This window comes from Motacilla alba, chromosome 4, assembly GCF_015832195.1.
Source record: "Motacilla alba alba isolate MOTALB_02 chromosome 4, Motacilla_alba_V1.0_pri, whole genome shotgun sequence".
Classification (NCBI taxonomy): domain Eukaryota; kingdom Metazoa; phylum Chordata; class Aves; order Passeriformes; family Motacillidae; genus Motacilla; species Motacilla alba.
The window spans coordinates 55,535,002-55,558,052 of NC_052019.1; the positions used below are offsets into that span (position 1 = coordinate 55,535,002).

A 23,051-nucleotide genomic window follows, 5' to 3' on the forward strand; every position below is an offset into this window, starting at 1 on the left:
AAAAACCTAAAGTTTTAAAAAATATTCATTTCTTACTGTCTTTAAAATAGAAAAGTTTTACACAACTGCATCTTCTTCCTTCACCACAACAGCTGCTACAAATACACTTAAAGACTCAGCTATTTTGTGACCGATAGCTGTTTTCTTCACATCAAAACTATTTCTCACATAGAAGGAATCTCAGCATGCTACCACAGAAATTCAATTATACACCAAGTACAAAAGCTATTTTTACAATTAAACTAACAAGGACCTTAGAAAGAATACATAACCAAAAATCCTCATGAGTCAGAGCCTTTCAGGCAAAATGGAAGGTGGAAAGAAAAAGGGAAAAAGCTTTAACTAAGTTTTCAATAAAAGCAGCATGTCATACAAATTGTAAATGCTTGAATTGTGTTACATGTACAAGTGAGTGCATTGTTTCTTAGAAAACCAGCATTTCAAAACACTGGCCTATCTAGCTCTGGATTCGACAACCCCCTTTCCACCACAAGAAAATACTACATTGCCCAAAGGTACTACCTATTACGAAAGAAGATTATTAAGGAAGAACATTCCAGCTGTTGAGAGGTACTGAGCAGTATTACTGGACAAAACACAACAAAACCCCAAGCACTCACTCAGAGTCATTAGTAAAGTCTTAAACTCTGCTTGTTTACCACACACTTCACTCAGCAACTTTCCAGGAAAGTACTGGAAATAACATTCCATGCAGCAGAATACTTCAAAGCAGTTCAGATTGCCTTCTGTAATGGGAAACAATGTTCTACTTTCAAGCAGAGCTTTAGGCAAACTAAAAATAAAATAGAAACTAAAAATAAGACCATTCCCCTTCACCCTTCCCTTCGTTTGCATGCCAGTTTTAGTCATTTTCAAAACATGCCATAGCACAAAAGCTGAAATACAGAACTGCACAGGTGCTATGACAAAATACAGTCTGAAGGTGTACACTACAGTGAACAATCCAACTTCTGGGTTTGTGGATTCTAAGGCCTTCACATTTAATCAAGTGCTTCTAACCTTATGTTCCATACAAACTTTGGGGTGAGACCAAAAGTAGAAAACCTTAAAATAACTTCAAGTAATTTAATTTTTTGCCATGTTTAGTAGGCCAATAGTAAGGCATTATGAATCTAAAGTTACATTGAATAAACATGTAGTGAACTCAGCTTGACTGATAAAAAACCAAAAACCAAACAAACCTGAAATGTGAGGAGTACTTATCGCTAGGTCCAAAAAAATGCAGATTTTTGTCTTCCATATACAGCTTGAAATAAAGGTCTTGCTTTCCAAACTCCAGACACCCCTTGAATGTGAGGCTACAGAAGAATTCAGAAGACACAGCAATATCACACCAAGAACACTCTGAACAACAAGTGTAAAAACTACCACCACAGGCTTGATATCGAGTTCCCCACAGACTTTTAGCAGGTGTTATCATATTGCACACCCTTAAGATCAGGCTTGCTGCCAGCAATTTCAGCAAGAGTACATTTTAGAGCTGTATTTACGAACAAGAGTTCATCATAACAGAATCGTAACCTACCAGTTTTACTGAGACTTCTAGCTGGGAAGCACAATGATGATCCAAGTGCATCTCACCTACACTACACTAGCACTGCCCAGTTGGGTACAATACATACATTTCATTCTAACTGAACCCTCCCCCCCCGAAAATTTTGCCCTAAAAGCTTAATTCCTTATGTGTCTTATGGAATCACGATCCTTTTCAAAGTTCGAACACCACAGAAATGAAAACCAGAGGAAAATCTTAAGACAAAAAAGTGCCATGCTTTAAAGGTAGTGCTGTCAAGACTTGAACAGCAGTGAAAGCTGCTATGGCCACTACTGCTTTTTAAACTTATCTGGGTTGGCTTTCTTCCCTTTTGACTCAAGTGGAGCATTAAAACAAAAATAAAGACAGCCCGAACAGTTACATTGCAGTGATTTGGAGGAAAGCATGCTTGTAGCTGCAGTCTCAGCAGTTCTACCAGCTTTCAACATGACAACACTCCAAAAGTACAGAATATATCCACTTGCAGAAGAGCTGAGCTGAAGATAAATAGCTCACCTGCAGGCAAACCAGGACAGCATTCAGATTCTCTCGTCCAGGAAAAACACCATTAACACCTCCTTCCCACTTGAGTCTCTAGATGAAGCACCTCTGCGTTCCTTTTGGGAAAACTTACTTAAACAACTATGACTGTGCAACAGCTGACTGACCTTTGTGGAATGAAATTCCACATTAAGATTTTGAGTTGAGATCAACTCAACAGGAGAAATAGGAATTTCTGTGGAATCTTCATCCCTGCTGCAGTAGTACCACGTGGGTCACTTCAAATGCAGGCTGCTGAGATCGCTGAAGTCTCAAGTATTGTAACATAACAAGTTGAAGAGCTTCTGAAATGCAAACTCATAAGTTTCATTAGCTGTAGGTAAGAAAACCAACAGCTTTGGATAAACACTTCAAAAATCCCCAAAAACTTACAGACAGGACTAGCCAGAAAGAAACATTTCAGTGACTAGGACTACACTGTATCTCTTACAACCTTTGTTTTCCATATGCTGAAAGTGACACAGCAAGATATCGACACTGTATCTTACTCTATCCCTGGAGAAGCTTTATTCCACACAATATGCCAAGGCCACTTAGGAAGAAGAGTTCTTTGGATGCACTCTCCATGCTGCTCACTGGGAAGTCTATTCCAGTGCCCAATCACTAAGGGAGGAACCCTTTCCTAATACCCAACCTGAACAAGCAGCAGGACTTGAGAAAAGCCCCAAATCTGTCCTTACAGGATACCCTTCCAAATTTGATTTTCATGACAAACACGCCCAACCATCCGTTGGACAAGTCACCGCTACAGTGCCTGAGTTGATACAGATGCAGAATGTTCATCTCCTTCTCAGAATTACTAAGTGAAGAAACAACAGTATGCAAAGCCTTAACTGTATTTTTTATTTTTCCATGGAAAAAGTTCTGTGGCTTTTTTTTTAATGCAGCAAGATCTAGGTCTTTACTACATCTAAAAACAAATTTGTATATACAAAAGAAGCTTCTGCCAACCTTTTTTTTCTGACAGGTTTTGTCAGTTCATAATTTTGAAGATTGGAGATTAACGGTGATTAACATATGGCAGGACACTGGAGTTGACCTGCAGCTTGGCAGGTTCTCTGTGTGACTCAGCTGCCCTGGTTCATCACTGCGCAATGAACAGCACCACGCACCCACAAACAGCTGGACACACCTGAACCAGAGGCTGTCACTCTGTAAGTTCTCCCACACTCCAGCTCAGGACACACACCCAAACAGCTCTGTCAAACTGTAAAGTCCAGTGAAACCAACCCAGCAGCAGAAATAGAACTTGAAAATAACTATGGGATGTCTTTCTGCAAAATTCTATAGCATCTGCATTTATCATTGTCATTAAGAATTTTTGTTAAGAATCCAGGACATCCAACTTGTCAAAACCTTTTATTCAATCTATTTCTTTTTGCTGACATAACACCAAAACTCACCTTCCTGTTCAACAAAGAATGAGCTCTTATTTTTCCCAGTCATTCCAGCAGTGATGGTAAAAATTCACAAGTAGCCTCCCTCTTGACTATTTTCCGCTTCTCTCCTGGGGAAATCCACTTTTTTTTTGTCCACAAGAAACAGAAGTGACAAACTCTGCCAATATAATTGAGTACAAAACTGACTACAGCCTTGCTGGTCATTGCAGTGTAGCTAGTTCACACTACTGGCACCAAAACTCATCTCTGCAAATGGAAAAACACCCACTGGTCATTTAATGGTCCAGGCATTCTCCCAGCAAAGAGAAAACTTATTTTAAGAAAAGATCTATGCATAACAGCACAAGGTTCATAGTTCCCAGAGATTCTTGACTGCTTGCTAGTGCATATGATTTAGAACACCTACCTATGCAAAGCAGAGTCAAGTCACACTTTAGAAAGTGAAGGTCATTTGTTTGCCTAAGTTCATTTCAAGGGGGAAAACAAACTTTAGAGAAACAAATCCTTTTATTGGGTCATTTCATAAGCAAAACAAACTAAAGAACAGGCTAGGTAATCTCCTTATTTGCTGTGTTCTCTCATCCCTTTTTGACAAATACAAACAAGCACATAAACTATCCCAGGCAACTGAAATCCACAAAGAACGACACAAAAAAACCTAGGAAATGCAGTTCTTAAGAAACTATTGACACCAGACATGTTTTCATTCATTTGTAAGAAAAGCCTCCACAGAAGTAAATGTGTAATCAAGACTCACCCTGCTCTGCTGGCATATTGTCAAATGAAAGAGCACAACTGCATGTAGGTGATCTTACTGTGCTACATTTCACCTAATTAACTGCCATTCTTCAATTTTGCTATTTTTTCCAATAATGGGTAAAAGAGTGTCATTCATTTTAGGCATTCTCCATTTTCTTACTCTCTCTGACACTCTATGCTTTATCTCTAAAACTGAGAAGTTTGTTTTGTCATAAAGCAAAGAATTACAAAATCACTCAGCACTGTGTTTTTTCAACAGAGAGGCTTTTGTTTAAGCTTACTGAGCTAGAGATGCTTTAACAAAATGCGTGTCATGAAACCAGAAAAAGATGAATCCATGAGGAAGCTATGATTAACAAGGGTAAGTGGAAAAATTAATCATCTAAGACTGCAAACTCACCATGTTTGCATATGTAATAGCAGAGCGAAAGCAAATAGCTTTAACACAGTAACAAAATAGGTATGTGGAACACAGACAAAATAATTTCCATTCTCTTTCCCAAGCTCCACATAAGACAAGTCATGGAGGCAGCTTGTCTGCATGCTTCCCAGAGGATCATGGCTCTAGGTTTATCAAATACAATACCAATGGCAAACGATAGCAAGGAAAAAAACCTCAACCTCATTCCTTATCAAATGCTGAATACATAACTAGTGCAAGTATCCAGTCTTTTTTCCAACAGTTACAAGGAATACTTAAGAAAATACCAGGTGTTCTTCTACCACAAATTAAGCATCTATAGTCACAAAATAGTTCCCAAGGCAACCACAATTCCCTCAACCAATGCACTCCATTCCCTTCCCATTACTCTACATTCTGCTAAGTGACTGCTCGCTGCCGGAGACACCATACAAACAACTGTGTGCAGCAGATCAGAAGAATGGGCAAGGTACACAAATTAGCAACTCCTACGTGTTTAAACTGACACTTGTCAAGTGATATGTACATGAGAATTTTATATTACACAGTTGAGGTTTTGGGGTTTGTTCCATTTTTTTCCACGGGAAGATTGTTTAACTTCATGTTTCCACTGCCATGTTTATAATAGAGGTGCCAGCTGATTTCTTTTTAAGACTGGACAAAGAAAAAAACCAACATGCCAACTTGTCCACATACCAGTTATGAAGAGATCCTTCTCCCCTTGGCAAGTTCTGAGTAATTTATGCTTCCATTATAATTTTAAAAGGAAAAGCAAAAGCTAAAAAACCTTCTGTGTCAACGAACTGATAATTATACACTAATTAAACAAGCACCTGCTACAACTTCCTAGGATTTAGTGTGAGCAATATCCTAGCAATACCTTTATTGCATGGTTATTTCAAAAAGCAGCATTTGCGACTTTGTGTGTACACGAGCAGCAGCATTACTTTCCCTGTATTTCGATTCCCTATGTGTACTAAGCCAGCACACTGCTGCTAAAGGTCTCCTGTCCACCTTGGGCATCTGCCTTTTTGTTTCCATACATTTTCCCTCCTTGTACTAGCAAACATCTGTGTAACTGCAAGGGCAGCCCAGGTGAAGGAGCCAGGCAGGAGCAAAGCCATCCAAAACCAACTGTAAGTTGTCACAAACCCATTTTCTCCATGCCACGGACAATGGTGTCCAACCCAGGAAGAAAACTAATCCAAACTGATACAAAGTAGTAAACAAATTCTGGTGAGTCAGTGTGCTGAGACAGCTCTGCTCAAAGTCTATGAGCACCAGAGCAGCACCAAGGGATCACACCTGAAAGACTTTTCACAGAAACAATAGTTTCACCCAAGGAAGACAGACTGCTTGAGTCTGTAACAGAAACTGCTGTTACTCCAAAGGAATAGAAATCCAAAACAGTCAGTCCCTAAAGATGGGGATTCAGTACATACCTAGAACTCACACAACAGATCAAAGCAGAGCCCAACACTAAGGGCATACCCTTCATGTGGGCAGCAAAACATCCAATAGCAGAAGGATGCTTCTGAAGGGGAGTGATGCCCAAATTAAGGAGCTATCAATCTTTGTCCAGATCTGGAACATGGGAATCTCTCACTTCAGGTAGCTTTGCACCCCATGACTAATCAAGGGATTATTCTGCTACTCTCCCTCTTTCTTGTGCAAGAACATTCTTTTCCAGACTTCTAATGTTGTCAGGTGAGCAATCCTAGTCACAGGCTGTACTGAAAGCCACATGCTGCTTATCAGCTTTCAGAGCAACTGAGGAAACGATATAAGGCCTGGCAAAATACAAACCTTTGAAACAAGAATTCAAGAAACATTTTCCATTTATCTTTGGAAGCTCCTGAAACTAAGAATAATAATAAAAAACCTGAAGAATCCTGATTTTTTTTCCTAGGTACTTGCTATGAAGGGGCCCACCACACCCTCACACTGCTGTAGCATACAACCTCTGTAGGACATCAGGATGTGCTTCTCACAGCATGTGAGCACCACCTCTATAGCATGTATAGAGAATAAATGCACAAACACATCAAGTGACAGGTAAGGAACCAGTTTGTTACTGAAGTAGAAATCAAAATACAACCCCTCCCCCCCCAATCTACCTTAGTTCCCCCTGAAAACATTTTTCAAACAAGTATAAGGGAAAAGAAAGAACCTTAGGGGCTCTGATGGTTTTTCCAAATCTAAAATAAAAGATATTGCAGTGTATGAGATAACAACATCTCTAAGGTTGAATTCTGACAGTACTCTTCTTCATCACCCTTCTTATGCACCTGTGGTTAGCAGATACTCCACCTGAAAGCACTTAAAAACTTCTCAAGAATTCTGACAGAACTGTTCAGAGCATTCAGTTACAAACGATCTGAGTGTGGACATCAAAGTATAAGCAAGCCAGACATCAGCAGATAGTTCTTGATATGTAAGCTGAACAAGCAGCCTTGCATAACAAACTGCTGAAGCTTACCCCATCACAACGAGCATACTTTTTTATCCCATTAGGGAGGCTGGGCTGTGTTTTCAAACACACTCTCCAAGCCAGCCTATAAGATTGTTTCGTCTACAGAGAGCAATACAACCACACATCTCTCTCTAGGTTGGTGCAACTCTGTACAAGGCACGTAACTAACATGTAACTCAGTGACAGATATGTAAACTGGATGTCTTAACAAAAATAATTTAAAAAGAAAAAAGGACAAGTCTAATGCATTTTATTTTACAAAAAGATTCCACTGAAAGAAAAAACATAATCAGTTGATAGCCCACTAGTCTTCTTGCCTCCAATAAGCCAAAAGCTATTGTGAAGATAACCACATACTCAATGATTCAGTAACCTGCTACTGCCAGTTTCATGTAAGCATTGCAAAGAAATTATTCAATTTATTCAAATTATTTCTCTATATTCAGTATTTCCTACAGTAACTGTAATATATTTCAAGGAACTGTTCAGAAGGATGAAACTAATGAAAGGTGATTTAAATATCTGTCCTTTCCTCACCTGACATCTTAAGTCTGAGAGATTTCCTCCTGATTACAGTATATACCAGTGGGCAGTTTCATGTGCTATCAATGCCACAGGGCTTTCCAGAACCCTAATCCTCAATACCCAGCATTTAGTACATTATGTGCTTCAAAGTTAAGGCCACAAATAATTAAAAACATTCAGAATACTGACATACCTCATTACAAGCAATATGGTGACAAGAAAAGCTGGGACTATCCTAAAAGACAGTCTGGCTACATTCACAGAATTGTTGAGTTGGAAAGGCACCCCTGGAAATTACCCAGTCCTACCTCCCTGAGAAGACAAGGCCACTTGGAACAGCTGACACAGGACCATGGTCAGGTGGGTTTCAAATGTTTCCAGAGAGGGAGACTCCACAACCTCCCAGGGCAGCCTGTTCCAGCGCTCTGCCACCCTCAACACAAAGTTCTTCCTCATGCTGAGGTGAAGCTTCTTGTATTTTTGCTTATGGCCACTTATCCATATCCTGTTCCTCAGCACCACCAAAAACTCTGCTACCATTCTCTTGGCACCCACTTTTGAGATATTTATATGCACTAATGACATCAGTCTTCTCTTCTCTAGACTAAACAAGCCCAGCTCCCACAATCTCTCTTCATAATAGAGATGCTCCAGACCCCTCATCACTTCCGTGGCCTCCACTGGACCATCTCCAGGAGCTCCTTGTTTTTCTGGTACTGAGGAGGCCAGAAGCGGGCACATTTCCTTGGAGCTGGGTGCTGTCCACAGCCGGGCAGCGCACGCTCAGGCCAGAGGTGCACCCTGGCACCGAGATGAGCAGAGGAAGCACCGCAGCCGCTCGGCGGGGCAGAGCCGGAGCGAGCATCCCGCTGACACAGCCGCGGCGTCCTCACCCCCCCGCGCCCGTGCCCGGCGCGGCCCCGGCGCCTCCCCGGGAGCGACCCGGTCTTCTCGAACGGCGCCTGCCGGCGAGTAGCCCGGGCCCGGAGCCGCCCGACTCGCTGTCCCCGGGCCGGGGCAGCCGGGCCCCGCCAGCCCCGAGCCCGGTGCGCCGAGCCCCGGCGGCCGCCGGCCCCGCGCGGTGCGGCCAGCGCGGCGGCTCCCCCCGCGCCCCCGGGCCGGCTCTCACCTCGCGGGGGCGGCCCAGGCCCGTCAGCGCCGGCGGCCGCCGCCGTATTTCGAAAGATCCGCCATTTTCAGCCCGTCACCGCCGCTCCCGCCCCCGCCGCACCTGCCCCCGCCGCCCCGCCCCGGCGCCGCCCCCAGCCGCGAACCCCAACCCCTTCCGCACCGGCGGGTCCCGCGCAGACCCCGCTCCGAAGGGGATCCTCGCCGCTCCGCGGGGCCGCCGTGACCCCGCCGCTCCGCCGCGGCTCCGGGCGCAGCTGACCCCGGCGAGCGGCGGGGAGGGGACGCGCCGAGCGGGCACCCCTGCGGCGGAGGGGCGGCCGGGACCGACTGTCCGCGCTATCCCGGGGAGGCCGGCGGGGCCACCCGGGAGCCCGGCCCGCCGCGGGGAGAGCGCCCGGCGAGGCCGGGCCTGTTCTTTCCCGGCGGGAGGCGGCTGTCAGCCGTGCCCGCGCCCCCTTCCCTGTCCTCCCGCCGCCGCTTTCCCGCCCCTCGCACTCACCGGGCGGGCGGGCGTTCTTCTTCTTCCTCCGCTAGCGATGCCTCTCGCCGGTGCCGGCGCCCCCCGGTGCCGCTCCCGGCGGCCGCGGCGGCGGCGGCCGCGCCCGCGCCGATCCCGCCGCCGCGTTTGTTCAAAATCACGCGCCCCGCGCCATTCCCCCGCCGCATCCCATAATACCGCGCCGCCCTGGCAACCGCCGGCGCAGCGCCCCACGCTTCCGGGACCGCCCCGCCCCGCCGTCCGCTTCCGGGGCCGCGCGCGGGCACCACCCGTGGAGGAGAAGGAGGAGGCGGCGGCGGCGGTCCGGCCTTATCCCGCTCGCGGTGTGATTCCCGTGGGATATCCCCGTGGGCTGTCCCCCCACCCAAACCGCGCGCGGGGCCGGCCCGCCCGCGCCCCCATCCCGCGGCCTGCGCGCGCTCCCCCCGTCACGTGACACGCCCCCTCCCCCTCCCTCTCTCCCGCCGGCGCGCGCGGCTCCATGGTGGGAGGAGGCGGCTCCCAAGATGGCGGCGGGCGCGGTGAGGCAGGACCTGGCGCAGCTGATGAACTCCAGCGGCTCCCACAAGGACCTGGCGGGAAAGTGAGTTGCCGGCCGCCACCGCCGCCGCCTCCCCGCGTTGGGGCGAGGGGTGTGAGAGCCGCCCGCGGGGTGAGGGGGGCGCCGTGTGCCGGGAGGGTGGGTCGTGCCCAATGGCCGCGTTTCTTCGAATAAAAAGGAGACAGAAAGGTTTCACTTCATGGTTGTGTAGTTTTTTTCATTCACGGGCTGGTCCGCTCAGCCCCCTCAGGGCTCCGCCGCTGCCCCTGGGCGTGCCACAGCGACAGGCCGGGGAGTTTGTTTTCCTCTGCTGCCGGGGATGCATCAGCGACTCTCTTGTTATTACAGAGAATTATTGCCATTTTATTATTGCCATTTTCATTAGGTGCGTGTTTTGACGGCAGCCTTTAGGGGTTGAGCTTCTCGTGGCGCGATGTGTCACGCAGGTTTTCTCTCCCGGAGTCCAGTCAAATGCGGATCTGTCACCTGGAATTCTTTTGCTCCCTGTCCAGTTGCTTGTGTTCTAGGGGAGGCTGTGTCACTTTTAGGATTTTCGTGTAAAACCTTGGAAATTCTCCCCTCAAAATGTGGTTTCCACGCTGAAGTAGCACTTCATTAGTGTCACATACTGAGGCAAAGTTTCATTAGCTTGCTGAAACAAGAAAAGAGAACCTGCTATTTTTTGCAGGAATAAGCGCTTGAAAACACATGGAGTACACCTGTGTTGGTGTCAAGTGGCTGTAACATAATATTTATCACAACACTGTTTCTCACTCACATTGAATGTGGCATTTTGAATGTTTGACCACCTTGATTAATCTGCATCTATGAGCAATACAACTTTCATTACTTTTCTATGTGCTGTCCTGAGCATTTGATTATTATTATTTTAAACTTCCCAAATTGCACATATGTTCTTAGATAACAGAATGATTCAGCTCTGTTATCGGAGAATGTAGTCCTGGGATTTAAGAAGAGCCAGGTACCAATTCCAGGTGAATGTTTATGACACTTGGAAACAAACTGGAGAATTGCCACCTCAAGGTGTAGAAAATATGAGCAAAAATGGGGCTCTGACATAGAAAGTACGCAGAGAAGCAGAAGTTCTTAGTGAAAAAATGTGATTTTTAACTTTTTAAAAATTTATTTCTGGACAGGTACCGTCAAATATTGGAAAAAGCCATCCAGCTGTCGGGTGTGGAACAGCTTGAAGCTCTCAAAGCTTTTGTAGAAGCAAGTAAGTGCTTAAGTGGTGTAAGTGGTTGTACATTGAGTGAAGGCCAGAGGTCTGTGTTGTTTGTTAGCTCTACATGAGACTGTGCAAGTGCAATATATTTGTGTCCTGTTGAACGAGCTCAGACACAATAGGAAGAGGAACCCTCATCAGCACATTCAGAAGCAAAGAGGGAATGGATTTGTAAGCTTTGTGGTTATTACAGCTTTCCAACCTGTCAGCAGTGGAAGGTGAAAACAAAGCTGTCTCTGTTGAGTGCTGAAGTTGGTACTGGATGCCAAGTGGTATTTAAACTGACAGCCTCCTTCTTCACTCATTTGTAAAACTGCCAAGAAATTGTTAGGGTTTTTTGTTGTTGGTTTTTTTTTTTTTTTTTTTTTTTTTTTTTTTTTTGTGTTGTACTGCGTGTTTGGAACATCTCTGTAAATTATATCTGCTATAATGTTTTTAAAGTTGAGAATAAGCTTAGTGAGACGTAGCCCAAACAGTTACTTTGTCCAAGATATTTCAGGAACTGAGAAATATAAATCAAGGTGAAAAATTCATTTATCTGCCAGGGGTTAGAACTCTGGTGACCTCTAGTGTAAACAGTTTCTGAAAGAATAGAAAAACCCACCTGTATAAAAAAAAGAAAAAAAAATCCCCTTCCCTTGCATAGTTTTTAAAATTTAAATATTCAAATTTAATGTAAAAGCAAATTATCACCTGTAGTGAAGGCACTGAAAAATACTGCATCCATTCTGTGTTCTTCTTCTGTGCATCTCTGAACCAGTGGTGAATGAAAATGTCAGTCTGGTGATCTCACGGCAGCTGCTGACAGATTTCTGTACACATCTTCCAAGTCTCCCTGACAGCACAGCCAAGGAAATTTACCACTTCACCTTGGAAAAGATACAGCCCAGAGTTATTTCATTTGAAGAACAGGTGAGAGATCAATGGTGAGACAGATTTTCGCTTGTGGGTTTGGCTTTAGTTTTTCCCCTCCTTGTCTGCTGACTATTCCAAACCTTTCCAAAAGCTGCTCAAAAGAGATATTTCTACTTAGAGTCCAGTTTTTCAGTCCTGGGCATGGAAAACCTGAGCTAAATGCAGAGAGCACTTAGGACTGTGCAAAGATTACAGACTGTCACTTCATCATGAAGATGGACATGTAATTCCTCTGCTTCCTGTAATTGGCTTGTTACAGTGAAACAATCCTTGAGCTGCTGGAGGTGTCTGGAGAGACAGGCTGCTACTCACTGTATTGCCTTTTACCCGAGGAGTAGAACAGACAGGTGGTGTGAAGAGCATGCAGCTTGAAAAATAGCTTTTGTTTCAAAAGAAATAAATTTTCTGTGTGGCTAAATTATTTTAGCCATAATCATTTTACCAGGAAAAAAAATTCCTGAAACCTTACTCTGCTTAACTACTGAATATGCTGCTCTGCTTTTTCAGTTCAATTCTGTGTTTTGCTGTACAAATGCACAGTATCATCTGAGAGTTCTTAGAGAAGCTGCTTATATAAAAATCCCATAGGATCTAGTATTGGAGTAGAAAGTCAAGGCAGTTTCTGCCATGATTTTTATTTGCTTCTCTTTATCTTTTTTAAGCAGTTTTTACTCTGAGTTAAACAAGCTTGGATGTATGTCATCATGATTACGTATAAATTAAATCCAATACATCAGATGATTTCTTTTTTTTACCCACACTTCCAGTTAAAAACCCAGGTTGTAAGCACTGATACTTTACCTGCTGCTCTCCAAAGCAGAAGTTTCTCATTAGGATCTAATCACAGATCACCTCATTCCTACCTCACAGGCATGATATGAGATGTAACTGCAAAAAATGGCTTGTGACTCTTGGTGCTCCAGATCTTGAAAGATTTGTTTCATCTTTTTAAAAGCTTTATAAATGATGGTTACTTTTGCTGTCCTTCAGGTGGCTTCAATAAGGCAACATCTTGCATCAATCTATGAGAAAGAAGAAGACTGGAGAAATGCAGCACAGGTGTTGGTGGGGATCCCTTTGGAAACAGGGCAAAAGTATGTTACACCCGGCTGTGTGGTGTTAGCTGTACCTGCCCTCTCTGTACTGAACTAGACCAGCAAGTGAGAATTTTGGGGTTTGCTGCACCAGAAGTTACGCACTATTAACTCATCTTGTTGATAAACTAGTCTTTTTAATAGTATTTTACAGAAATTCTAAGGCTATTGAAAGGTCCTTGGAAGGTGGCAGTTTTTCAATGTGTCCACCTTCTCAGTTCAAAATGAAGACATAGTTTGAAACTGGATTTGGATATTAACAAATGCAGTTTGTTAATATCCAAATGCAGTTGGGGATTCTTTTGTGTGTTTGTGAGGTGGGGTTTATTTTAGTTTGGTTTGTTTGGGGTTTTTTAGGTGTAGAGCCCTTGCAGTAAGTTTTCTTTGGCAGTCCTTTCCCCTTTCTCATTGTGCACATAGAAGGAATTGCTGTAGGTTTTGCCTATTTAGCACCTATTTGCTGCACTGCAAGGTTGATTCTTAACTCAAGTAGCTCACCACTGGTGGCAAACTTCCACTTGGCTGCACAAAAAACAGATTATGAGAGTGTACATTTGTGTCTTGGTGGGCAGCATTATTTCTAGTGTTGTTTGCAGGAGCAAGTTCTATATTGGCATTTATCTCAAATTTCCTTACTCTGTACAGAAAGCACTAATTTGGTAGTAGGGAAGAAGAAAGCAGGGTAAAGCAAATGATGCCAAGTGCTTAAGAATCATAACAAATGTTAAAGCAGCTAAGAGCAAAGGTAGTTCTGGAGCAACTCTGAGCTTTGTTCTTTCCTCTACAGGCAGTACAATGTAGATTATAAACTTGAGACCTACCTGAAAATTGCCAGGCTGTATCTGGAGGATGATGACCCAGTTCAAGCAGAAGCTTACATTAATCGAGCTTCCCTGCTTCAGAATGAATCAACTAATGAACAGCTGCAAATCCATTATAAGGTTGTCTAACCTGCTTTATTGCTTTCTCTTTCTAAAGGGAGACGATTCCACAATTAGGTGTTTTAATGCACTGCCACTAAAGCTTTCATCATGAGAAAAGAGACAAAGGGAAAAGCAATATGGTTTTGGGAGCTTGAGAGACATGTTTTAGCAGTTATTAAACAACTCATTCCTTACCATTTGGAGATAAGTCTGTAATGGTTCCTTAAATGCCAGCTTTACTGATAGAAAATAAAAGTAGACTAAAAAGCATCTGAAATATTGTTAAAATATTGCCTCCACCTTTGTCTATAAATCTAAGCGAGGGAAAAAATTGCATCCAATATTAGTGACAGTAGTAGTCCTCCCACCCCCCAGTAATTAAATAAGTTCCACACATAAAAGTAGTTTAAAGTCTTAAGTAGTAAATTAACTGCTGATATTCCTGCTTTTTTGGGGGATTTACTGTGTACATATTTCATACACAAGTTTCTCAAACCATTTTAGTAAGTGATGAGCAGTGATGACTACAGTGTAACAGAATTGGTCAAGTGTGGTGGTGTTTAAAATTCTGTGACACAAAGCAGATGTGCCCCAAGCAGTAAATCAGCATCTGATGGTTTTTGTTCGTTGGATTTCCCTTTCCTTTTTTCCTCGTCTCGTATTACATTTTGAAGTGTGCACTCAGTTGAAAGTGTAAATATTTTCTGCGAATCTTAGGAAAGCACAAAGGAAGGAAGAAATATCAGGTGGTGTTCCTGTGCTGAAAGGGAAAAGCAAATACTTGAAACACAAATTGCTTTCAGTGCCAGTAGTGAAGGGGAAACTCACACAAGTACAGTATCAGCTGTACAATATTTCAATTACTTAGGCTCAATACTTGGCTTTTCGACATTTGCAGTGTTTAACATTTGAGCAGTGGTGGGGAAATGTCCTTTCAATTGATTTCCCTGATCCTTCAGCAAGGACTTGTCAAGTCAAGCTAATTCTTTGAAGGTACACATGTCCCTAGGAAGCAGAAGAGCAATATTTATGGGAGCTATCACTTGACAGTGTGCAATTTTTACACACCTGTATTATGCAGCCACCTCTGCTGCTTTTCTTTTTCTGAGCTGTCCTTCCTCTCTAGGTTTGCTATGCTCGAGTACTCGACTACAGAAGGAAATTCATCGAGGCTGCCCAAAGGTACAACGAGCTGTCCTACAAGAGCATAGTCCACGAGACTGAGCGGCTGGAGGCACTGAAACACGCACTGCATTGTACTATTTTGGCATCAGCAGGTAAAATACACCTTGCATTTTTTTGTGTAAAAGATCTTTTCCCTGAAGCAAGTGAGCTTGTGTATTACTTGTATGGCTAAGATTTGGTGAGGAATCCAAAGTTGTGAACACAATGTCAGAATTACGTGTTGGCAGACTGTTAGCTCGGAGTTGGATTAGTTCAGTGTCTTTGCCTTTGAACTGAACACAACCAAAGTCCTTCTTCAGTAGAGCTTTGTTGGCTGTTATTTGCATGCATTGGGGAAAAAAAGGTAACTTCCTGCTGCTTACCTCTAAGTACTCAGTGTTTTGATGGTCAGTTATGAGAATTCCTCTTGACTTTCCTAGGACAACAGCGTTCCCGCATGCTTGCTACTCTCTTCAAGGATGAGAGATGCCAGCAGCTTGCAGCCTATGGGATCTTGGAGAAAATGTATCTCGACAGAATTATCCGTGGAAATCAACTGCAAGAGTTTGCAGCCATGCTAATGCCTCACCAGAAAGCGACTACAGCTGATGGTACACACTTCTCTAAAACCTTGTAATGCTAGGTGTTCATCTATGGGAGTTAGACTTCCCAAATCAGTCAACAAGGGTCCTGGCAAAGAAGTTATTACTGCTTATATCATCATTTAAGAAATATTTTTCAGCATGTATAGTTAGATAGTAAAGCTTCTTAGATACAGTTCATCTCTCTGATTTGCCATTAAGGTTTTGAAATACTTGTCTGGAAGATAACTTGTCACATTGTGTTTCCCTGTCCATGTACAGTCCTCTTCACTGACAACTTCCCAGTGTTTCTAATGAAGTCTCTGTCCTCCTGAGCTTCTCAGGCACTGTTGAGAGTAGGGTGCCTAGAAACCCGTGACATGCTTGCAGGCCATAAATGGTCTGTACTGAGGACACGTTTATTGGAACTGCTTCCTGACTTGACAGGAAGGTGACATAGTGAGGGGATGGTTTGGACCTCACACACGTCTCCACTGACATGACCCTTAAGTCCTGAACATCAGAACAGTCAGAAAAAATGTCAAGTAATGACTTACCTGGTATCCTAAACACACTGGTCTCAGTTTTCTAGACTGGAAGAATATAAAAGTGGAAAAATACATAAGCATGAAATACGTCTGAATCAGGAAAATCTTCCTAGTGAAAAATAATTGTTGATTAAGGAAAAACAAGTAACTATGTACTTGCAGAAGTGAAAACTGGGTTAAAGGTACTTGCTCACAATATGCTGCATTCCTTCCCTTGGTGACTTTGTTCTTTATTTATAACCTGTACTGTTTGTCCTTAAAGAATGCGGGTTAGCTGGTGTTTAATAATGTGTTTATCTTCAGCTAGAGGTTAAGGGGCAAATGAGTTTTATTGTTGAAAACTGTTCAGTCAAGGGGAGAGACATCAGATAAGGATTTATCACAAGCAGATTAAGAGAGAGGTTAATTGTACTCCTAAGAGCCATAATGAATAGTAAGAAAACCCCCAAGGGTCTTTCCATTTGTCAAGCTAGGGTCACAGGAGGTCAAGCCCCCTCAATTCAGACAGTAAGTCTTGTAGCAAGGGCTCCACTTGCTTACTCTAGAAATTAAATAAAGGGTTTATCTGTTTTAAAATCAGCCATGTGCCATCCATTTGTTTCTGTCTGCTGTCTCTGCACAGCTTAACAGGGACACAAGGCAGAAGCATCTGGACTTTCTGCACATGTAACACTTCAGAAAAAAAAAAGAGAAGCGTTTTTTTTTTCATTTGCTCTACTGTATAAACCAATCTTTCAATCTTACAGTAATGTTTTGGGGTTTTTTTCCTCATCTAACCCTAAAGGTTCCAGTATTCTGGACAGAGCTGTTATTGAACACAACTTACTATCTGCAAGCAAACTTTACAACAACATTACCTTTGAAGAGCTTGGAGCATTACTAGAGATCCCTGCAGCCAAGGTAGCCATTTTCTACCTTTTTTTTTAAACAAGGAGCATGAATGGCATGAGAAAATATCTGTGACAAATATTAGGAAAACTGTTAAATATTAGGGAATAATTAAATATTCCATGTTACGAGGAAGGTTAAGTATCTAGCACATCTTATGAGAGTGGGAGTAGCACAATGTGGAATGAACAATAGTGGAGTTAGATGCCACTGATAGTTTGTCTAATCATTTAATGAGTGCTGTCTATAGGTTCCTTCCCCTCTATGTGTGGACCTGGTTAAAAACCCATAAGACTGTTAAGTCTGAATAATTTCTAACTTCTCAGAGAATGGACTAAGTTTCTGACATATTTCCTTGTTGTTCCAGGCAGAGAAGATCGCTTCACAGATGATAACTGAGGGTCGCATGAACGGATTTATTGATCAGATTGATGGAATTGTTCACTTTGAGAGTAAGTGCAGCCACAGTATAATTTATTTTTAGCACCTTTCAGAGTGAGCTTTTGAGGTGGTCCCTGCCAGGATAAGGAAATTAAGTTTATTAATAATCCCTTCTGCCTGAAGTGAGCTTGCTCGTCGTGCTGTAGCCAGGAGGTGGCAGAGTTGGCCATAAAGGACAACCTTGACACTTCACCCACTCCCTGCAGAGGGCTTTGCGTCCTCTAACCCACAGGAAAGAGTGAATTTATTCCATCAGTCTCCTTCTGGGAACAGGTTTACCAGGAAGTTCTCTGTTCCGCTCTGCTTCAATGCAGGAGTTAGGCTTGTAACAGGCAGCCAAAATAATTGCAGCTTTTGAGTACAGAAGTGATCCTGGTGTCACTGCAAGGAAGGCTTCGTCTGTGAGCTAGGTGAGGGCAGTGGCAAAAGGAAAAGTTGCAGTTGACAAGGCGAGGGAATTGCTAAGACTTACTTTGTTTAGTATTGGTTGTTTGTTTTTTTTTTTTTCAGCTCGTGAAGCTTTGCCAACTTGGGACAAGCAGATTCAGTCCCTGTGTTTTCAGGTGAACAACCTGCTGGAGAAGATCAGTCAGACAGCCCCGGAGTGGACAGCACAAGCCATGGAGGCCCAGATGGCTCAGTGACCGTGCCCTGCTGTCCCAGTGGAGGCGTCACCTGCCTGCTGTGCTGGCAGGGGGAGCTGAGCAGGACTGGGGAACAAAGAGAACACTGTCTTCACTTCCCATCTTCTGCTTTCACTATGGCTTAGGACACAACTAGCTGATCCCATGCTTGGTGTGACAGGCTCCCAGTTCTCTGAGCTTAGATTGATGCTCCTGCTGCCTCTGCATTGCACTCTGCTCTGTGGTTTTCATTTTAAAGAAGCTGTAGTGTCTGCAGCAAGCCTTGGGTTTGGTTTATTTAATTTTGTTTTTTTTCACTGTATTGCTATAACTTTGTAGCCCATTACTTCCTATGGTGCGTGTTCTGCTGTGAAAATAGAAGCACCACGTTTCTTTTAGTTGTAATTATTCTAATAAAGGCTGAGATAAGCCACTTGGTTTAAGTGTTGTAAGGACCTGTGGTTTTGGGTTTTTTTGGTTTTGTTTTCATATTTTTCTTAAACAGTAACTTGAAATAAAACAGATTTTTGTAATTGCATTTTCAGCTCCTGAAAATGTTAAATGAAAACCTTTTTTTTTTTCTTTCTTTGCTTATGAAATGCAAGTCAAGGTGTCATGTGACAAGCAGGACTAACTTGAAATGCTTATGCACAGCAATGACGTACGAAAGTGCCCCTTCTGATGTTTATCAGTCTGGAGTTGGGCACTCTTTACCCATCCATGTGCTTTGCCAGGTACACACGTTCAAAAAGCATGACGAATATTTGGGTCTTCAGAGGCTTCTCTGCTTGGTTATCTCCAGTCTGTTGGAAACTCCATCCACTCAGTTATCCACTCAGTTGCATATCTAGCTCCATACCTTGGATCCATCATATTTTTCAGTTCTTTAACGGCTTAGAAAAACAAAACCAAGTTGGCTGACGAGACAAACATCCCTGAAGAAAGGAATTAATAAGTTTCAGGATGTCAAGCACAGCAGAAACTAATTGCTATTAAATCAAGATCTTTAAACAGGAATGAGCAGCATGCACACTTGCTATACTTGTCATTGTTGGTAAAGAAGTGCCTCATTTCCAGGTGTGTTGACACTACTATTCAGTAATAAAATGTGTGGTGAATACAGACCCAATTATGATCTTCTTTGCTGTGCTAGTGCTGCATCTTAGTACAACAGCATCATAAAAGTAAGGGCAAAGTGATGACATGAATGGTGAGAGTAGGCTGAGGGGTATTTTAACCACCAATTTCCAAGGAAAATTGTTCGAAGTGGTACTGGCTGACAATTTTCTCTCTCTTCAAGAGAAATGCTGACACAGTCACTATTAGTTTGGAGCCTGCTTATGAAGAACGACTGAGGGAGCTGGGGTTGTTTAGCCTGTAGAAAAGGAGACTCAGAGGTGACCTTACCAGTCTCTTCAACTTCCTGAAGGGTGGCTGTGGTGAGCTGGGGGTCGGTCTCTTTCTCCGGGCAACAACAGACAGAACAAGAGGACACAGTCTCAAGCTGCACCAAGGGAGATACAGGCTAGAATTAAGGAGGAAGTTTTTCACAGAAAGAGTGGTCAAATACTGGAATCAGCTGCCCAGGGAGGTGGTGGAGTCACCATCCCTGGATGTGTTTAAAGAAAGACTGGATGTGGCACTTGGTGCCATGATCTAGTTGAGGTGTTAGAACATGGGTTGGACTCGATGATCTTAAAGGTCTCTTCCAACCTAGAAATTCTGTGATTCTGTGACTGTGGGGAGCACTGGGTCACTATAGAGCGTGACACGGCACAAAGCACCAAGGCTCCATGAGAAGGGTGTATAAGAGGATTTCTTGATCAGCAACATGTTGCCTTTATAGTTTTTCAAGGTATTTACATTTACTTAACAGACACATACATTGCCCATTGTCCATAAGAAAGAAACAAAGTTCTCAACAGGTGAACAAGGAGCCACATCCTGTGAGCCACCTAAAGTCCCTATCTTTTGACTTTATCTCCTTCATCATGATGTCACAGTGACAGCCTTGGTGTCTTCCTCAAGAGAGATATGGGGCTTTCCTTATCTTCAGACAGCCTTTGCTGGCTCACAAGGACAGCACAAAAACATCTTCCCTACAGAACCGCCCGCTGTGAAAGGGCTTTGGTCCCAGCAGTGACAGCCCGGGCGGTGGGAGTGTGGCTGCCAGAGCGGCTCCCAGGCAGTGAGACAGGGAAGTTTCCTTAACAAACCTGTGTACGGAGCTGTGCCAACCCCCCGAGCCCATTCTCCACCGCTGCCCGGGATCCTCCCTGCTCCAGCCTGGATCCAAAGCCGGCAGCTCCCCGCTAGATGGAGAGCCAAGCGCACAGAACCCGCGTGGAGGCCCCAGCGCTTGAGGAACAGCAGCACATTCCCGGTTTTATTCTGTGATTAAGCTCTGCTCATCCGTAGCGAGCACACGAGAGCAAATGAATTGGCCTCTGGGCTCTGTAGATTTGTGAGCCTTTAGCTGCATTCAGAGCAGGTTACAAAGCTTGTTTCCACATGCAGGGCTGAGGTTGTACTTCTTGATTTCAACTAACTGTCCCCTGGTACCAGAAAGTTTTCCCTTCACCCAAGCTAAAAATGACAAAAAAGAGAGCTTTGCTCAGAGTGAGGGAGTGAAAATTACCAAGGGGCCTCGCAGAATGATCAAAACAATACATAATATGTTTTTAAGTATAATGTGGGACTGAATTTGAGATTAATGAGGTCTTGGTATTATAACAATTAAAAAAAAATCTTAGTACAATGAGCTACATTTATCTAGAAATGTTTAGTTTTCTTTCTGTGAAGAAACCTGGAAACAATGTAAGTAATCTGTTAGGGGGACAACACCCATGCAAATCCATTTCCTTTTTTTTTGTTTAAGGCTTAGGGACTTCACTTAACAGATGATAAATGACTTCTCTATGAAATGATGTTTTTATGCTTTGAGGTAGTCACTATTCTAACTTTGTTATTCATTGCAAAAGATAATCCAAAAGCAAAGTAAAGGAGTTTACCAGACTAAGAACATTAGAATGAAAAATAGGGGGTCAGCCTAGGTTCATAGCAAGTGCACAGCATTCATTTTGTTGCAACAGTGTAAACTTGAAATGATGACTTTGGAGGGAAGGGATGCCACCAGAGGCACCTTGACAGGCTTCAGAGGTGGGGCTGTGCGAGCTGCGAACCTCAAGTTCAACAAGGCCCAGGGCAAGGTCCTGCAGATGAGCTGAGGCAATCCTGAGCACAAATACAGGCTGGGCAGAGAATGCACTGAGAGCAGCCCTGAGGACAAGGACTTGGGAGTGTTCATGGATAAGCAGCTCAATAGGACCTGGCCATGTGTGCCCACAGCCCAGAAAGCCAAATGTGTCCTGGGCTGCATCCAGAGCAGTGTGGCCAGCAGGGAGAGGGAGAGGATTCTGCCCCTCTGCTCCACTCTGGTGGGACCCCACCTGGAGTGCTGTGTCCAGTCCTGGGGTACCACAGGGCCAATGGCTTTAAATTGAAAGAGAGCAGGCTTAGATTACATATTAGGAAGAAATTCCTTACTGTGGGGGTGGTGAGACACCGGCTCAGGTTGCCCAGAGAGGTTGTGGATGTCTCATCCCTAGAAGTGTTCAAGGCCAGCTTAGAAGGGGCTTCGAGCAACCTGTTCTAGGGGCAGGTGTTCCTGCCCAGGGCAGGGGGGCTGGAAGTAGGTCAGTTACCATGCTGTAAATCAAGCAATTGGTATATTTCACAGCATAGCATGTGTGGATTGTTTGGAGCAAGAATTGAGGAAAACACATGTTATCAGTTACCTCACAGCTTTGGGTGAATCCCAGCACAATTATATTTTTGTTGGCTTTCAAATGCTGGAATCATCACTGTAACTTCTATATTTCAGGATATATAATGCTTCCACTATTGCCTGTATGATGCTTTGTTTCTGGGTACAAAACACTTCCCAGCTGCTGTGACTTTGCTTTCAAACAGGCACTGTTGTGGCACACCTGATCACCATCAAAACCTCATGTAACAATTGGCACTGATTGTTGCAGTGGGTTTTTAAGAGCAAGGAAGGGTAGAATCTCCTTTCTCCAGCGTGGTCTGTCTAGTTGGTCTCTACTAGGTATGAAGAGTCCCAAGGTACTGCACTGACTGAAAAATAAAATTAGAGGAAAATGGTAAGGTATGTGAAGTACTTTGTAACTATTTCACATTGTCAAAAGTCCATGACTAGCTATAATACTGTGTTCTGAGGAATGAGGAATAGTTTCACTTTCTCCAGTTTCTACTGCCTTGTCTTGTACATTTGTGTTGGATGTGGCATGTTGTTTTGACTCCATATAGCTTGTGGTATTATAGACAACATTATGACTAGGTTTGTGCCCTTTGAATTAGAATGCTTATTGTCTGAAAATAGATAACTGTCATGATGTATTTCTGCTTTTCAGTAATGGATAAAATCAGAGAGGAGTAGTCAAAGCATCTTTCAAATTCTCATAGTCTTTGTGAGATGTCTTGTTACTTGAACGTGCTCCCAGCCTGTGCTTTTTTCCATTGCTGTCATCTTTTTGAAGGGCTGGAAATCCAGATCTGCCTTTGTAAGCCTCCTTTAACAGCAGCTTGTCAATAGCTTCGATCTGTGGGGTTTTGCTAATAGAGCTCAATACCTGTTCCCCTAACCTGAGGGCAGCTTCTCTGATCACATGCTTTTTCCTTCCATGCAGAATAAAAATTACCAGCCAGGGGAGGATTAGCAGAGAGGGCAAGATTATGGATTC

General features: G+C 43.6%; 2 protein-coding genes across 6 annotated transcripts in view; one reads left to right on the forward strand and one right to left on the reverse strand.

Annotated features, from left to right (window-relative positions):
• The window catches only part of LIN54 (lin-54 DREAM MuvB core complex component), a 37,641-nt gene extending 28,131 nt beyond the window's left edge, over positions 1-9,510 (reverse strand). For 3 of the 5 annotated variants that reach the window (XM_038134921.1, XM_038134920.1, XM_038134917.1), the window contains exon 1: positions 1,203-6,765. The gene's annotated coding sequence lies outside the window, so the exon portion shown is untranslated. Of the gene's footprint in view, positions 1-1,202; positions 6,766-8,823; positions 8,935-9,324 lie in introns of those variants that run through there. The other 2 variants (XM_038134918.1, XM_038134919.1) reach the window with 2 other exon arrangements.
• A 105-nt stretch (positions 9,511-9,615) lies between these two features.
• COPS4 (COP9 signalosome subunit 4) lies at positions 9,616-18,740 on the forward strand. The gene is made up of 10 exons (XM_038134922.1): positions 9,616-9,907; positions 11,023-11,102; positions 11,872-12,023; positions 13,017-13,120; positions 13,908-14,061; positions 15,170-15,320; positions 15,648-15,818; positions 17,121-17,236; positions 17,592-17,676; positions 18,176-18,740. The coding sequence occupies exons 1-10, from the start codon at positions 9,831-9,833 to the stop codon at positions 18,307-18,309; spliced, it is 1,224 nt and encodes a 407-aa protein (XP_037990850.1). The 5' UTR covers positions 9,616-9,830; the 3' UTR covers positions 18,310-18,740.
• Positions 18,741-23,051: the final 4,311 nt, after the last annotated feature.

What these genes read in the sequence shown, in the direction of transcription:
- COPS4 (XM_038134922.1), top strand. Translation starts at nt 9,831, where the DNA reads ATGGCGGCGGGCGCGGTGAGGCAGGACCTGGCGCAGCTGATGAACTCC. An exon ending in AGCTGCAAATCCATTATAAG is followed by an intron (nt 14,062 to 15,169) that starts GTTGTCTAACCT and finishes CTTCCTCTCTAG; the next exon opens with GTTTGCTATGCTCGAGTACT. An exon ending in TAGAGATCCCTGCAGCCAAG is followed by an intron (nt 17,237 to 17,591) that starts GTAGCCATTTTC and finishes TTGTTGTTCCAG; the next exon opens with GCAGAGAAGATCGCTTCACA.